Source organism: Brachypodium distachyon, chromosome 4 (assembly GCF_000005505.3).
Source record: "Brachypodium distachyon strain Bd21 chromosome 4, Brachypodium_distachyon_v3.0, whole genome shotgun sequence".
NCBI lineage: Eukaryota > Viridiplantae > Streptophyta > Magnoliopsida > Poales > Poaceae > Brachypodium > Brachypodium distachyon.
In genome coordinates this window covers 29370532-29387532 of record NC_016134.3, presented here as the reverse complement: position 1 = coordinate 29387532, position 17001 = coordinate 29370532, and the positions used below count along the sequence as shown (strand labels likewise).

Sequence of the window (17001 nt, the reverse complement as noted above, 5' to 3'; positions counted from 1 at the left end):
GCTGATATCGAAAGCATTGTTAGCACTAGTAAAAAATATTTTTAAGATCCAAATGTCCAACAGCAGCTGGTGTAAATATTTTTTTGTTTCCAGAGGGACTTCACGTTGGCATCTCTGGTAGATATGCTTTTAATATCATAGCCGACAAAATGAGATCTTAATTACTGAATCACGTGCCTCAGTAAAATCGTCTAAAGTCTATCGATCCATGTCACCATTTAATTGATCATGTGATTAACAAGCTCACTTATCTTTGAAACAAATGATACTCTTTGTCGGTTCTTTTCTTTTAAGCAAGTGCCACGCGCTTTCTCTTGGATGTTCTAATTAATCATATCTTGTGCTTGAACTAGCCGCTCCTGAATCCTAATGCATGTGATGAAAACAGCAGTACTCCAAGTAAACAGGAATAGAGAAGGTGGTGCATGGATGGGCTTCCCTGATTCTGGTCCTATAAATACCCCTCGCCATCTGCTGCATTTTACACAGCAAACAACCAAACTTAGCCAAGCTAGCAAGACCATACCCTAGTTGACAGTTAGCTAGCTAGTTCCCAGCACTCACCCATGGCCAAATCCTCCAGCAGCTTCCAGGTCATCCGTTGCTACGGTGATCTTGTGGAGAATGCTAGGCTTAACTTCAGCAACTTGTACTTGCGCCGCATCATTTCTGGGCCAAGTGCCAACCAGTTAGAAATAATAAGGGGAGACAATAGTACTAGGCTCGGTCAGACCGCCGTCAACAATTGGGCGCTCTATGACGGTGTGGGTCCAGACGCGGAGGTAGTTGCCCATGCAAAAGGCATGCATATGAATGCCGCTGGCTGGTACATTTCATTCACCATGGTGTTCCAGAATGAAAGGTATGTTCAAATTAAGTTTCCATTGAACTTTGTTTTTACCTTGTAGTAAGCTAGGCAGGCAGCGTGGATAGCTATATATACGTAGCTAGTCGACAAACTAACTTGTCATGCACTATAATATTAGCTAGATATGTTTGGGTACCTGCATGATATTTTTCGGTGCAATTACATAGGTTCAAGGAGTCCGCGCTTGAGGTAATGGGAGTAATGGCCAAGAAACAAGGTGAGTGGGCTATCGTTGGCGGGACCGGCGCCTTTTCAATGGCACGTGGTGTCATCGAGAGAAAATTTCATTCCGACATAACTAATGGGGAAATGCAAGAGCTTAATATCGACGCGTTCTGCCGCATGAAGAACGTGAGCATAACATTCTTTCCTATTCTCGTCTTTTATTCACATTCTCATCAACTTTTGCTCAAGACATTTACAAACATGCGCATCCTAAAGTATAATATTTGGTCGTTTTAATTTCTTCGGCCGAAGTTGATGGAGAAAACTGATTACAAATTTAACGAAAACTTCGGTAGATAATCTCTTGTCTATGTCTATACTTTTACTCCCACACTATTTGTTGCATATCAATGGTTGCTCGCTCCATTACATGTGCAGATAGAACTTCCGGCTCCAACGAAGGTGGGGCCATGGGGTACAACTGGCGGTTCCCTTCAGGAAATTGAAGGAAAACCCCAACGTCTAGAAACGGTGACAATCTGGAGTGGTAGTAATGTTGATGGAATTTCATTTACGTACATCGGTGAAGATGGGCAGGTTCACACAGCAGGTCGTTGGGGCGATGACTTTCACTATAGTACATCAACGGTGCGTTTAAATATATATTTGTATCCCTTCACTCGATTTTAATGGTTCATTACGAAAGTTCCAGCTTAATAAAACTAATTTATAGGCAAATTGGATGACCATATTCAGTGTTGTCTAATTTGTTTCTTTCTTTGTGCTATCTGCAGATCAAGTTTGGCCCTTCCGAGTTTGTCAAAGAAATATCAGTGGCAACTTTAGACGATTATATAGTTGAACTTCTAATTATCACTGACGTGGCCACATATGGGCCTTATGGAGCACGGAGGAACCAACCTGCTAACCGCTATACTGCGCCGGCGGACAAGACCATTGTGGGCTTCTTTGTTAATTCTGACAGGCACATCCGCTCGATTGGTCTCTACGCAGCATAAATCATCATCAGTATGGAACTGCATGTTGTTGTGGCATATTTAATTTCCACTAGTCGAACAACAAGTATTATGGCTAGGACTGCCGTGACATGTTTCTTTCAGTTGTGCTTCTAATTTCCAAGTTCTAGGAATAAAATGTATGCATGGCTAGGGTCCTCCCGTGCCATCTTTGCATCAGTGATTTGTTGTCACTTTGTATGTTATGTTCCATCAAAAATAAATTTATCCCATACATTGTTTTTATCGGCATCAAAGTGATGATAATGTTGAATGAGCTTTCTTTCTGTGTTTCTCGAGTTTCTTGTATGAGTTCCTGACGCTTGCCATGAGAGGATTTACTGGCACGAGATATTTTTTTTGAAGAATGAAAAGTCTATCGTCTGCCGGGGATAATAAATTTGCAGGCGTGGAGGTGCACCTAAATACACAAGTAAAAAGGAAACATGAATCCTCTTAATTTCGCGTCGAGACACAAAACTACAATATACTTAGCTCTTGACCCTGATGGAGCTGGCTCTGGTGAAGTTTGAAGTGATCAACACTATGTCCCACAAAATGCACTGGCAGCAGGTTGCATCCCAATTTGCTTTGGGTTGGTTCTGTTTTTCTTGCTCCATCTATATACATGAACAACAAGCATACATATGAATACACATTGAATGAACAAATCCATTGCCATCCATCTATACTTATCCACACTAGACCCAAACACAGATATACAAGCATCGAAGGAATCCCATACATATGAACTATTTCCATCCATCTCATACACCAACAGTATAGCATACACCGGTATCTCATATTCACATCAATTAGCGAATGGGGAGCAGCGAGGTTCTGTTTGTTTTATTGGTTTTAGGAAAAACTCCTCATCGAACTTCAAGAAGTACTATGTGTGTTTTTAACATATCAACATCCGCAAGGTTGATACTTACCCTATTGTGTAAATAGGATGCAAAAAAGAAATGTGTTTAGAAGTGTAATGAGGTTAGACACATGAAGTAAAATGATTAATCCTCTTTATTGTAGATTGCTAAAAATCATAAGAAAAAAAGCATGCAAAGTCTCCGGCATTTGTCCAATAATAAACTCTTCATCGTAATATTATTCTCAAGGTTAGTCATTATAAGAAGGATATGACTTGATGTATGATAATAGGATGATCCATAATTTAAACTACTAACGAATCCACCAGAGGCCACGGGAAAAAAAAGTTGCAAAATGTCCCTTTTCGTTGCAATATTTAGATATCGCAGCAAAACGCAAGTGTTGGCAGGCGATGGTAAAGGTGCCGTAGCTATAGATTTCAGATACATGTTTTAAACGTTGCCATAACCTAGGGGCTTTTGCCATCAATGTGACGTAGTAATAGGGCATAGAAGCAACTATCATTGGCGTTGCATATATATGAGTATTGTGGCGTGGCTATAGTGGTTATTGCATCAATGCAATGTTGCTAGTTGCAAGCATACATTCTTTCAACGCAAAGTGTTGCAGCAATTTATAGGATGCATGTAGATATCTTTCATTGAATAGGAGAGATATTCTACTTTAGTACCAAAACGGTCATGCTACAATTAACTCTTAGTTTAGAGAAAATTACGTGTAACGCAAGGCTAAATGACTAAAACAAACAAATACTCAAGGTATTTTGCAAGTTGGCCCTAAATTGTAGATGAAAGGAAATGGAGTTGACTCAACAAACAAATCAAGGCAGAAATTGTCATGCACATTTGGTTTCAATTATGTTTTATGAAAGCGGCTGGTAGAACTTTTTTAGTTATGATCAAACTAATTTAAATGTGCTAGATCTTGGCCCACGTTTAACAGTGCCAACTTTTTTAGTTGATGTTAGTTGTTTCTTCCCTTTGCTATATGTTATGAAAGAGGTCGTAATAAAAAGATCTCCGTCGATGCATAGCCCCAATGCTGGTTCATCCACGTCTCTAGTGCCAACCGCTGCTGGCAATGGCTCTCACATCTCGATCTTAATTCTTGCTTTCATGGTGATGACCTCGATCTGTTCCTTCTCTGTGGCTCGCTGTACCTTCCTGCCATCTTCTTCTTGTTGACTGATTGATCGATTATTTATCAGGCCGGGTGACTAAGTACATGCATGGATGTGTGCAACACATGTCATTAATATAGCATTACAGACTCAGACTGCAACAGTCATGCAGAACAATTCCATTTATTGACGTTTTGAAGTGTAACTATTTTTGCACTTAGTTTCTAACCGCTAGCTAGGATATATGAGCCGTGTCCATGTTGAACCATAGTGGAGCTGCGTACTGTCCACGTCCTATAGACCGCATGGAGGAAAATATGAATTGCAGATTGTGAGGTTTATACTAATTAAGAACGGAACATGTTACAGTAAAATCTAAACAGCCCCAAGAACACAAGGTGGCAAAGCATGGAACGAGACATTGGTCGAAATTATCAACACAAAAGGAAGAAATTAATAGAATCCCAGTGTCTTTGGCCCACCGGCCAATATTGAAAATTCATACACTGTCTGCCGTACCGGTATTGACAACCTGCATCCACCACCGTGTCAATGGATTACAGGATATAGAGTGGTCTAGGAGGAATGCTATAGCTAGGGTGAGCAAGGTAGAGATGTGGTGGTAGATGCACATGTGAGAAGAAGAAAGGGTGCGTATGTTCCGTGGTGATAGACAATGAAGGGTACGTGGAGCACTACGTACAATTGGTGTGTCGGTGTTAACTGTCGGTCGGTTAATTCGATCTTAATTTTCTTTTAATTTCTTTACTTCCCGATGTTGATGGAGAGAACTGATTACAAGTTTAACGAAAACTTCGGTAGATAATCTCTTGTCTATGTCTATACTTTTACTCCCACACTATTTGTTGCATATCAATGGTTGCTCACTCCATTATATGTGCAAATAGAACTTCCGGCCCCAACAAAGGTGGGGTCATGTGAAAGGGCATTTCTCTCCTAGTTAATTTTGGTGGTGATGACAACGTGTGGTGTGGACTAATCGTGCGTTAAGTATTTCAGATTTGATATCAAATGGCGCAAAACGATTCGATGCCCTCAAGTTGGAAGACGAAGAGTAGTGGTAGCGGGTTTTTCGGTTATTGAGTCGTTGGAACTCCGTACTATTAAGAGGGAGTCCACATGGGAAGGTAATGGGTGAATTGCTTTTCACGTACACAAACAAACATCTTGCATCCACATAAAACCTACCCAAAAAGTGAGAGAGAACCAACTATAGAGCCTAACTGATGTGCATTTGCTTGCCCAGGTCCGGAAGTTCCGGTGGGGTTCCGGTAGACCGGAACTTCCGCCCAACCTCTGGACCAGGTCCGCAACGCTACTGGAATCCATTGTGGATTTCCGGAAGTTCAGCCGGAACAGGGCCAGAACTTCCTGTCACCCGGAACTTCCGGTGACCAGTGGAAGTTCCGCCCCTGGGAATCGCGGTGCATAACGGTTAGATTTTGTGAAGTCCAAATAAATACCCCTTCGTCCCCAACGGTTTTTTTGCCCGAGCACGAAGCAAAGAACAGCCCCCTCTCTCCCAAGAACTCCCTAAGCTTCATTCTACTAGATCTCCCTCCATAAAGCTTTCTCCTTGTTGATTCTTTGAGAATTGAAGGAGAAGACCTAGATCTAGGGTTTCACTAAGTCACAAAGTTGATTCTCCTTGTTTCTCTTGTGGATTTCATTTCTCTTAGGCATTTGGGAGCCCTAGACGGAAGTGGTTGCCTTGAGCTCTTTCCTTGGGGATTGTGGAGCTTGAGGATTAGATTAGGAGCCTCCAATTGAGTTGTGGAGCTAGCCCCGGTCAAGTTTGTAAAGGTTCGGTCTTCGCCTTCAAGGAAGTCATTAGTGGAGCTCACTCACCTTTGTGGTGCCGTGAGAGGAGAATAGAGTGAGCTTTTGTGGCGTCTCTACCTTTGTGGTAGAGCACTCCTCCAAACGGAGACGTGCACCTACCCCAATCGGTGGAACTCCGGTGAAATCTTCGTCTCTCGTGTGGTATCCATTCTTATCCTTTACATTCTTGTTATCTAGTTGCTTCGGCTATTACTTCGGCTATTGCACTTCATCCTAGGGTTGCATTACTTTTAGAGAATTTAGTAAATCCTAGGTTAAGTGTCTGTATCTTTCTAGAAAAGAAAAAGATTAAAATTTGTTAGTCGTCTATTCACCCCCCTCTACCCAACCATACCGATCTTTCACCATGGGGTACAACTGGCGGTTCCCTTCAAGAAATGGAAGGAAAACCCCAACGTCTAGAAACGGTGACAATCTGGAGTGGGAGTAATGTTGATGGAATTTCATTTACTTACATCGGTGAAGATGGGCAGGTTCACACAGCAGGTCATTGGGGCGATGACTTTCACTATAGTACATGAACGGTGCGCGCGTTTAAATATATATTTTTATCCCCTTCACTCGATGTTATTGGTTCGTTAAGAAAATGGCAGCTCAATAAAACTAATTTATAGGCAAATTGCATGACCGCTTCAGTAATGTTTTGTTTCTTTTTATGCTATCTGCAGATCAAGTTTGGCCCTTCCGAGTTTGTCAAGGAAATATCAGTGGCAACTTTGGACGATTATATAGTTGAACTTCTAATTATCACCGACGTGGCCACGTATGGGCCTTATGGAGCACCGAGGAACCAACCTTCTACTCGCTATACCGCGCCGGCGGACAAGACCATTGTGGGCTTCTTTGTTAATTCTGAGAGACACATCCACTCGATTGGTCTGTACGCAGCATAAATCATCAGCAGTATGGAACTTCATGTTGGAAATTAGAAAATAAGACCCACACACCAATAGAGATTACATTTTAGAGTAGCTTAATCTATGCTTTTTAGAGTATTACCGCTGTTCCAAAATATTTGATCGACTTTTTAGCTTTCCACAACATCAATTTAATACGGAACTGACGGAGTATGTTCTGGACAATCTTGTCGAACGCAAGCTAATTCCACCCTCACACATACTCCTCGTTCATAAAATGCATTGGCCCGGATTGCTCTATACAATCAACCAAAAACATTAAAAAAAAACGAGAGTATCGGCATAAATCCAACCTTTTTTTTTGACAGCCGGCATAAATCCAACGTAGTAGTAGTTGTTTATTAGGCTAGTACAGGGTTTATGCACTGCCATTAGCTGTTGTTTAAGGAAACTCAGGAACGGCCATGAGACGACAGACAGGGCCGAAGGGGTCGATGGCCTAAGGCTTAGCCCAGAATGTGGCCCGACAGATCCAGTGCATACGCATGTATATGTGTTGTTCAGCCCACTCCAATCTACAAAGCAAAATAAATGAAGCCTCAAAAGGCCCATCTTTACAACGATGGCCCATTGGCAACTATAATTGGCCACACGAGAGGCAGCTTTCAATTTCTTAAAAAAAAAACAGGAGAAAAAAGTGCTTGAATATTACGCACGTGGGAAGAATTCGAATCGATTCTCTCGATGCGGCGCGACAAAGCTACCAGGACGAGCGCACCCAGCCAATCCGTGGAAAGGGACCCATAGAGCTGTCAGAACCTGGCTCCACCGTCCGGTGACTCCCCAGGCCGGTCGCAGTCAACTGGGAAGCGTACAAGTTGATATACGTATACCACCGATATCATCATGGCATCAACTTCCGTTTTGCACCCTGTTGAGTCACGTTATCACGAGGACGTCCCTGTGGCGTCAAGGACACTGATTAATTTCTGCCGCGGCTGGTTCGCTACTTCACTATGAGCTCGTGAAGAACGGGTGCACAAGCAACATTGTTTGCAAGGTGTGATAAAAATAGCATCCTTTTTAATTAATGAATGCTCCTTCCATTGCAATATATGTTGTTTTAATTATTATTTTCAAAGTAAAACATGAGCCAATGATTATTCCATTAATAAGTGCCGTTTGAACATGGATCATCCAATGATCATGATTTTGTATCACAAAAACGACCCATGAGATGTATGCTTGCTGCATCCTGTCTCTTGTTAATACTAAATAGCCGTTGGCTTTACATAGATCCGGGTGTACGAATTCCAACTAATTGCAAATATGCCACAACTCCATCCAAAACGAGGGTCATCATCGTTCTCCTTCGACACTAGTGTTTGTTTTCCATGTATGATACCTACTTTAGTTGTACCTCCTTCGTCGTCCAGTATTCTGACTAATGTTTTATGGCCATCTATGTTATCGTTTCGCTCGATCAAATTTTTTTTCGAAAATCTTGCCACATAAGAAAAGGCAAATGTGCAACAAGAAAATGAAGGTTAGGTCTCCTCCATGTTAGATGGCCAGTGTAGCAACTTGTAGCTCCACATAAGGCCCACCAATTGGCCCCACCAAAAAAATGAAAATAAAACCTCTTAATACTGAGTTTTGAGTAAGTTGTTATATTGTGTCCTAAAAATGTGGTTATGTGATTTAATCCTCGTAAATTTGATTTTTGGGATACAGAAGCCTCAAAGGTCGGGTTTTATGATATTTACTTACTCCTGATTCCGTTATACTAATGTACAAGTATTTATGGTTGAAATTATTATACGGTGTACTTACAAGTAGTACTCCTATTTCTGTATTTATTTTTATCATTTATGCACCAAGCACGAAGCATTGAAGCATGACACGACGAACGTCTTAACTCAAATAATGCAGCATCGAAGGTCTGGAACGTAAAAAGCCTCCACCACGAATACCCACACAGAAGTCTACAGCGACCGCTCCCCTCCCTCCTCCAACATTCGCCGCCGCCTCCCCGCCGGCCTCCCTCTTCGATCCCCGCACCTCAGTCTAACCCCTGATTAGCGCTTCACACGCTCCCCTGCTCCTCCGCCGCCGCCATGAACACCGCCGTGGCGCAGAGCCGCCGCACGCGCAGCCGGCCGCCGTCCGCCGCCTCCTCCCGCAAGTCCGACGACCCCTCCTCCGCTTCCGCTTCCGCTTCCGCCGCCACCACCGCCAACGGCAACGGGAACGGGAATGGGAACGGGAAGGCTCCTTCCTCCAAGCCCGCATCTCCCAACCACGCCGCGTAATGATACTAAGCCCCCGAAAGTTCTTTCCTCCTTTTTGAATTCTCCTTTCCATGGAAGTTCTGACGGGAAAAAAAAATGTTGGGGTTGTTGTCAGAGGGGAGAGGACGGTGAAGAAGCTGCGGCTGTCCAAGGCGCTGACGATCCCGGAGGGCACGACGGTGTCGGAGGCGTGCCGGCGGATGGCGGCCAGGCGGGTCGACGCCGTGCTGCTCACCGACGCCAACGGCCTCCTCTCAGGCATTGTCACAGACAAGGTGACCTCTTTTTCTGTCTGGGGATCCTCGTTGCCTGTTGTTGTCTAGTGGTTTTCGAGCTCGAATGGAATGGTAGGGTATTTCTAGGTACTAACAGTGGGCTGTCTTCAACTGTACTCTACGTGCCCTAATAAAGATTGCTTGTGTCTGTAACTCTGCATGCAATGAGTGGCTAGAGTAATGGCTTGTCTAGGGTACTTTGATTGTTATTTAATAGTACAGCTTTAGTTTATGACTGGACTATGTTTGTGTTCCTTTGTTCTTGTTTAATGAGTAATGCTTCGAATTTCAAACTGATGCTGTATGCTTGTTTTCACTTATTTTGGATTTAAAAGGGGGATGTTTAGGAACAGTGGTTTTAGTCTATATCTGGTAAAGGTCTGTAAGCTGATTTGATTCATTGATGCATGAATGTGTGCAACCATATTTCTGGAACTGGTTCAGCAGTCTCTGTGACTGCTACATGTGAAATGGTTACTGCCAGTTTAGAATTTCTGAGATGAATGACATGCTCTGCTTTTTCTTCTTTTTCTTCTGTATTCTGATATAGGACGTAGCCACAAGGGTTATTGCCGAGGGGCTGCGCGTTGAGCACACAATCATCTCCAAGATCATGACCAGAAACCCTCTGTATGTTTCGTCTGACACACTTGCTATCGAGGCACTGCAGAAAATGGTCCAAGGTAATTGTTGCCATAATGATCAGTAAACTTTCAGCTTGTTGCATGTCTCTTTTCCACTTGCCATAATTTAGTCCCTTAAGATATTGAATCGACAGCAAGATCTTTCAGCGTCACAGCTTACAATGCATTCCCTCTTTCAGACTGGTTAAGCAAGAGTCAAAGACCCTGCATTAACTATTCTCCTCCCATTTTTTCTCATTTCTTAGAGTTTGTTAAGTTTTACCTAAAAATATTCCATATTTCTCGTCCTATTATGTTATTGCAATAACTCTGAGTTTTTTCGTTATTTGGTTTCTCACTGCTTTTTTAAAAAAAAAATCTCTAGGATTATTTTTTTAAAGGTTTAGCCTATGCAAAGCTTCAATCCCCTATGCATTAGCATTTAGTAGTCATAACTCCTAAGAAGATGGATCTGGATTCAAAACTCATATCATGAATGGCGAAAAAACCAACAAAGTTATAATTTTCGAGAAGTTAAGATTCTACAAAAGAAACTGGGAGAAATATGACCAGTAGAAAATCCTAGTGATTTGTGTATACTGAGAATATTAATTGACATATTAATAAAGAAGTAATTGAAACATTAGGAACTAACATGTTTATGAATTATGGTTCGAGGTGAACTATTTGGTGCGTTCTGATTGTTACAACTTGGAGACACCTTAATAAATCTGTATATATTTGAAATTTCCAACTGAAAAGTGGCCTAATGAAAGGACTAGCTCTATTTTTCTTCTGATGAAATTTTAAATGGGTGTTTTAGATGTGGTTACATATCTAATTTTCTTTAGCTTTGTGAGGACAGATGTATGTATGTTGATGATGAGTGTACTCATGTTCTTCACATAAAGCTTACTTCTAGAGACGTTTGCATCCTCTCATGGAAATTAACATGGTATTTTCTGGTTTCAGGGAAATTTAGACACCTTCCAGTGGTTGAAAATGGTGAGGTTATCGCCATGCTGGATATTGCAAAATGCATGTATGATGCAATATCAAGACTGGAAAAGGCAGCAGAACAAGGAAGTGCACTTGCAGCTGCTGTAGAAGGGGTTGAGCGCCAATTAGGAGGCAACTTCACAGGTCTTGTGTTGTAGCCTGTGCCGGCTAACTCTTTCTTTTTTATTGATTTACATGATGGTGCACAAATAAGAAGTAATAGAACATGTATGTTGTGGCTATGTGAACTATATTTGTGCATAGTTAATAATAGCAAGTTTCTTTTACATGTCATAGAACAACTTTAAAGTTGGAACCATGTCTTTCTTGGTTGATATGTGTACTTTTCCTAATAATTGTACCTGATTAGCAGTTTTCTCTTAGTCATGTGTTGCTGACCAAACTAATATTTTGACTATTTGTGGTTACAGCTCCTTACGCTTTAATAGAAACTCTAAGAGAAAGGATGTTCAAACCTTCTTTGTCAACCATTATCACAGAAAACACAAAGTAATTATCTGTCTTCTCTTATTCATTTTTCTTGGTTGGTTGTTAGCAAAATGGTGATTTGGATGACAAGAGCTACCTCTTCTATTAACTTGCAGAGTAGCAACGGTTTCACTTTCAGATCCTGTTTATGTAGCAGCCCAAAAAATGCGTGAACTACGCGTCAATTCAGTTGTTATAACTAACGGAAATTCGTTGCAAGGGATCTTTACGTAAGCACTGCCCTAATTTTTCTATAAATTTTTTATTTGTTGTTTTCTTTTTATGTTTCTTACCGAGCTATTAATGGGTGTGTTATTGTGGAATTCAGCTCAAAGGATGTTCTTATGCGTGTTGTGGCACAAAATCTTTCTCCTGAATTAACTCTAGTTGAAAAGGTTTATAACTCCCAGTCCTGTTTTGAAATGCTGTGAAGCTTTATGTAATTCATTCTAGACTGAGTGTTATTTACCATACTGCTCAAGGTAATGACTGCACATCCCGATTGTGCTACATTGGACACCTCAATTCTTGACGCTCTACATATAATGCATGATGGCAAATTCCTGCATATTCCTGTTGTTGATGGAGGTAAAACTTGACTCTTCTAGTCTAAGAGTTCCTTGTTTTTTTTTGTAACTAACAGAATTTTACTTCTCCATGAATAGATGGTAGAGTTGTTGCTTGCTTGGATGTTCTCCAACTTACCCATGCCGCCATTTCGATGGTAACCACCCCCCCCCCCTCCCCGTTCCTGTTCTTCATGCACAACTGTTGTTTTTTATTCATTACCTCTAGTTATATTGAGAGAACAAAAAAAAAAGAGAACACTTCCCTGTGGATATTCATGGGAACTTTGATCATTAACATCTTTTATCTGAAGGCTGAAGGAGGTCCTGGAGCTGCAAATGATGTGGCGAACACAGTGATGCAGAACTTCTGGGATTCAGCTCTTGCTTTGGAGCCTCCAGATGAGGAATTTGATAGCCACAGGTTAGTTGATGCTTCCTTTGTGATGTTCCTTTTGCTCAAATGCAATGCTTACCTGCATTATTCTGTTGCTCAGCGAAATATCTTTAGTGATTCCATCAGAGGTTGGAGATGGCAGGAGTAGCATTTATCCTGCTGTTGTTGGCAATTCTTTTGCCTTTAAGCTTCAGGATCATAAGGGACGTATGCATAGATTTACCTGCGGTGCGTACTCACTTCATAGTTGGATGAGAAGCAACTGTTGTTGCAGTACCAATTGCCAACTAACAACATTTTGTGTTCCACCGCTGCAGGTTCAGAGAGTTTGGATGAGCTTATGTCTTCTGCAATCCAGAGATTAGGAATTAGTGTTGAAAATGGCCCAATTCAACTTTTGGTAAGCTTCATTCAATATTCCTGTGTTTAAACTTTTCATTGGCATATCAAAAGGAAGAACCTAGGAGCCTGTGACTAATCCTAAAATTCGAGTGCTTTGTAATTTCTGTTACTTTGATGGAACAATTTGCTGATATGATTCCAAGATAGAAGCAAGTACGGAAGTACCTAGTTAGCATCCACTTTATATCATGTCACCTCATTCTCTATATCATGTTATTCGTGATGCGTTCTGGATTCACACATACTAGTATCATGATTGGTTATGAGTGGAGAGTGGAGACTAGCAGCGGCGGCAGGCAGCAGCATATAAGGTAGGGTCAGTCAACGTCTTGTGCAATAAGGCAGTCGGGTTAGGCGAAGCGAAGATGTTTAACTGATGATTTCATTAGCCTCTTTTATGTTCAACGTCTTGTGCAATAAGGTAGTGAGGTCTTGATGTATGGCTCGTCTCATGACGATGCCTTCTTCTAATACAAAATGACAGTCTTCAGTGCTTGTTAGAGAAAAATAAAAGTTCATTACGATGGCCATTATTCGTGCTATCCTTTGTGATTCAAGAAACCATTCTCTTCTATGCAATCTGCTCTCAGTCCAAAAAAGATCGAAAGACCTGTAGTTGCCATCAACACTGATTGAGAACCTACATAGTATATATGAAATTTGGCCTGTAACTAGTAGACGAACACAAAGAAAAACATTTAGCTACCTTGAGTGGTACTTCTAGCTACTTAGTCCCATGAATTAATATATACTTAACTGTATTATTAGTGACTTACATAGACTACCCTGAGTTACAGTATCCAGATTGCACTAGTACCAATGATATTCCGTTCTGTTGTTATGTAGTATGATGATGATGAAGGTGATAGGGTGCTGCTCACTACGGACTCTGATCTTGCCAGTGCTGTGATCCATGCCAAATCATCTGGATTGAAGGTATTTCTTTTCTCTGATTTGGAAACTTTTCTGTCTGCTTCCAATACTGCCATTTGGGTATCATCTTCAGTAAAGTTGCACTGTGGATTATTTTTGCTTTTGTCACCGGCAGGTGTATAGGGAATTTGCTTGTCTCCTTTGCCTCACTAGAGAAAAACTTGAAATGACAGGTCCTGAGGTTGCACATTGAAGAGTCGAGTTCCAATTCTGAAGTTCCAAAGCAATCCATGCCGGAGCTGGCATCTTCTCACAAAAGTCAGTTGATGCCTGTTCATTACGGGCTGATGGCTGGTGTGGTTGCCCTGACAGGCATCGCAGTGACGGTTTACTTAAAACGCTCAAAAGTCTGAGTTGTGCTAGGAATAATTAAACTCCAATCCTCACCTCTGTGACTAATTAATAGGGTCAGAATGCTCAGACGCGTTGGCTCTTCAGCTGGCTAAGATGATGAAAGAAGATCAATGCCTATACAGCCAGATGCACTGAAGTCCCAAAAGTAATCAGCTGAACACCTCAAGTTCTTGTTGAACTGAGTTCAGTTGCTACGCAGGAAGGAATCATGGTACTATCATATTTTTCGGTCCATTTTGCACACTAAATTTCGGTTCCACGAATGTGGCGAAACATGTGCTGTCTATAGCTAGCTATATCTTGATCACCCCGAGTCTGGTGGTGAGGGATGATTACTTGGGAAGGATCCGGCGACTTTGTGAAACGGGTGAATATATTTATCTCCCTTGTGGCTGTCACTTGTCAGATTAATGCCTATGCCTCTCATGCCTATTCTTAAATGGTGATTCGCCCCCAATTTTTTCTACTTATTGTTTTGCTGCCATTTTTTATGTTCTTGCTGACAATAATGCTATGTTGATTATGTTCCTCATGTTTCTTTCAAATCTGAAAGGAACCAGTATCTTTTTTTTTCTATATTATTATATCAGATCATTTGCTCCCTTTTCTGTGATGAGGCATGCCCAAATTTAGGCATTTTCTCTACAGGACGTCTTCTAGACTTTATACTTTCAGACCTATCTCGATGTTGAACATGTCAAATAGCTGAATCATGAGTTGCAGTAACACCAAATTCACCATCTATTTTTTTAACATCCCCATAGAAGCATAAAATGCAAGGTACTTTCATCAAAATCCTGATCCGTTTCATTTTGGCCTGGTTTCTTCGTGAGACATTTTTTTTCCTCCAGGATGTCTCTGCACTGGGCTGCCCTCACTTCTCAGTGTGGTGCCTACCTGTCTCTGTACTATGGAAAACTTTGTCCCCATCTTCATTTTAGTACAGTTTGCCCAGGGAAAGTTGGAAGGGACCCCATGAAAGCGGTTGTACGGCTTTGTTTGGTTTGAGGCCAGTAGAAAGCTTTTAACGAATAAATTGAAGCTCTTTGTTACCAAAAAGTAGCCAAAATTTTAAACGAGGTCTTTTTTGGACTGCACTACTTTTAATGTGAAATGTTCAGGCACTTTTGTTTTTATTTTTCGGGCAAGTTTTTTGGACCGTAGGAAAGGAGTTACATAAAAATGCATCTATGTAGCCCCCAGTTACATAAGGTAATTATGAGATCAAACCTCAATTTTATTTTTAATTCGAGAAGCTTAATGTAATCCTTCCCCCTCCTCGAAAAGCATACCTCCAAAAATCCTTTGTCACTTCCCGTAAGTTATCGAACCAATTCTGATATTTCTGTATTTTAAAATTCATTGAAATTCCATAATGAATAACATTTCATAAGCGTTCTCTAATAAGTCCCATGTTCTGGAAAAAAAACCTAAGGCCGTGTTTGGTTGCAACCATACCGTCGGAAAGAGGGATTTGAGGAAAGTTGAACTAAAATTTCACTTTTTCCCGTCGATACCCACCGGGTTGGGCACAATCAAATTGAAACATTTTGAGTTCCTTCTTTATCTCCACGTTCTTTAATAAGTGAATTGCTAACTCTGGTTCATGCTGTTCTATGCAAGAATACATTGCCAAAGTTCTCGCATCAAAATGTTTCCACAGTTAAGTACCACTCGATCTGTTTCCACAGTTGGAGAATGTTTTTTTTGCTGCTGACTGGCTACTTTTTCATCATTTCCTGACTCCTGTGATGAGTTAGCAGCTCCGGGACAATTACGGTACCAGGGTCCAGGTACCAACAACGACTATACACTGCAAAAAGATGAAATCTGTTGCCGTTCCATTAGTACTCTGATTTAGTACTCCCTCCGTCCAACAAAAAATGTATCAAGTTGTCAAAATATGGATGTATCTAGACATGACTTAGTGTATAGACGCATTCAAATTTAGTCAACATTGAGACATCATTTGTTGGACGGAGGGAGTACAATTGATCGACCAATAATAGATGTACCTTGTGAAACCTTTTTAACAACAAAGGACAAAGAGAGATATTACAACTGGCTGGTAAAGATAGACTAGTAGTTTATATACTATCTTCGTACTGCAAAAATAACTTTGCCTAAACCTGCGACAATTAAATTGGATCGGGAGTACCATATTTATGCAAGATTTTTTTGGATGGCCCCTTTTCTATGAGGCAGATCAACATTCATAAAGGCGAAAGGGAACACAGAAGAGATTATCGAGTTCGACGCACTGTTCTTAAAACTAATTTCCCGTGGAAGACTGTTCTTAAAACTAAGTGATCCTCCTAGCTAAGAGCATCCGATGATGAACTTGGAGTGTTCTTCAAGTACTCAGTGTTCGAGAAAAAATAAAAGATTAATTATGGAGACCTAGGAGAGAAGCTACTGCGTGTCTTCTTCTCCTTCCTCGAGAGCACAAAATTAAGAAAGCAGAGCTTTCTTTGTTGAGTAGCAACATGACAAGAGGAGTATGACACAAGCTAGTTTAGCTTCCACATGACACCTAAAATAAACAGGCACAAACACCGGTGTGATATACCTAGAGATGCAAGATGTGCATGGATCACACGAAGAAATTATCCTTCGAGCTGCCATGTCAAGTATATACTCTCCCTATGTTCGCAAATGTATCGCATTTTAGGTACATAGAGCACCTTAAATATCCTGAATTTTCCTTGACATTGTCCTTCAAACTTGCAATCTTTTAGTATCTGACAACACGAAAAAACTATATGTTTGTGCGCAAAAAAAAACTATATGTTAACATAAAGAGCCTGCTACTCTGATTTCTCCCTGACAAACTGCCATGCCTGTAATCATCACACATCACACATGAATTCTGGATCTTTTTTCGAGAATTAG

The 17001-nt window shown here is 41.1% G+C and overlaps 2 protein-coding genes across 3 annotated transcripts; both read left to right on the top strand.

Annotated features, from left to right (window-relative positions):
- The first annotated feature begins 500 nt into the window (after positions 1-500).
- LOC100845115 lies at positions 501-2282 on the top strand. Its single transcript, XM_010240973.2, has 4 exons — positions 501-862; positions 1036-1219; positions 1472-1681; positions 1828-2282. Exons 1-4 carry the CDS (start codon positions 567-569, stop codon positions 2050-2052), a joined length of 915 nt encoding a protein of 304 aa, XP_010239275.1. The 5' UTR covers positions 501-566; the 3' UTR covers positions 2053-2282.
- A 6459-nt stretch (positions 2283-8741) lies between these two features.
- On the top strand, positions 8742-14575 carry LOC100837424 (CBS domain-containing protein CBSCBSPB3). Of its 2 annotated transcripts, XM_010239594.3 has the most exons (14): positions 8742-9088; positions 9187-9346; positions 9897-10029; positions 10942-11112; positions 11400-11478; positions 11574-11687; positions 11786-11852; positions 11940-12045; positions 12123-12181; positions 12338-12447; positions 12521-12648; positions 12738-12820; positions 13669-13758; positions 13929-14575. In XM_010239594.3, the coding sequence occupies exons 1-14, from the start codon at positions 8898-8900 to the stop codon at positions 14106-14108; spliced, it is 1671 nt and encodes a 556-aa protein (XP_010237896.1). In that variant the 5' UTR covers positions 8742-8897; the 3' UTR covers positions 14109-14575. The 2 variants fall into 2 exon arrangements, with proteins under 2 accessions (XP_010237896.1, XP_014757305.1); XM_014901819.2 differs by having other exon boundaries at positions 12123-12447.
- Positions 14576-17001: the final 2426 nt, after the last annotated feature.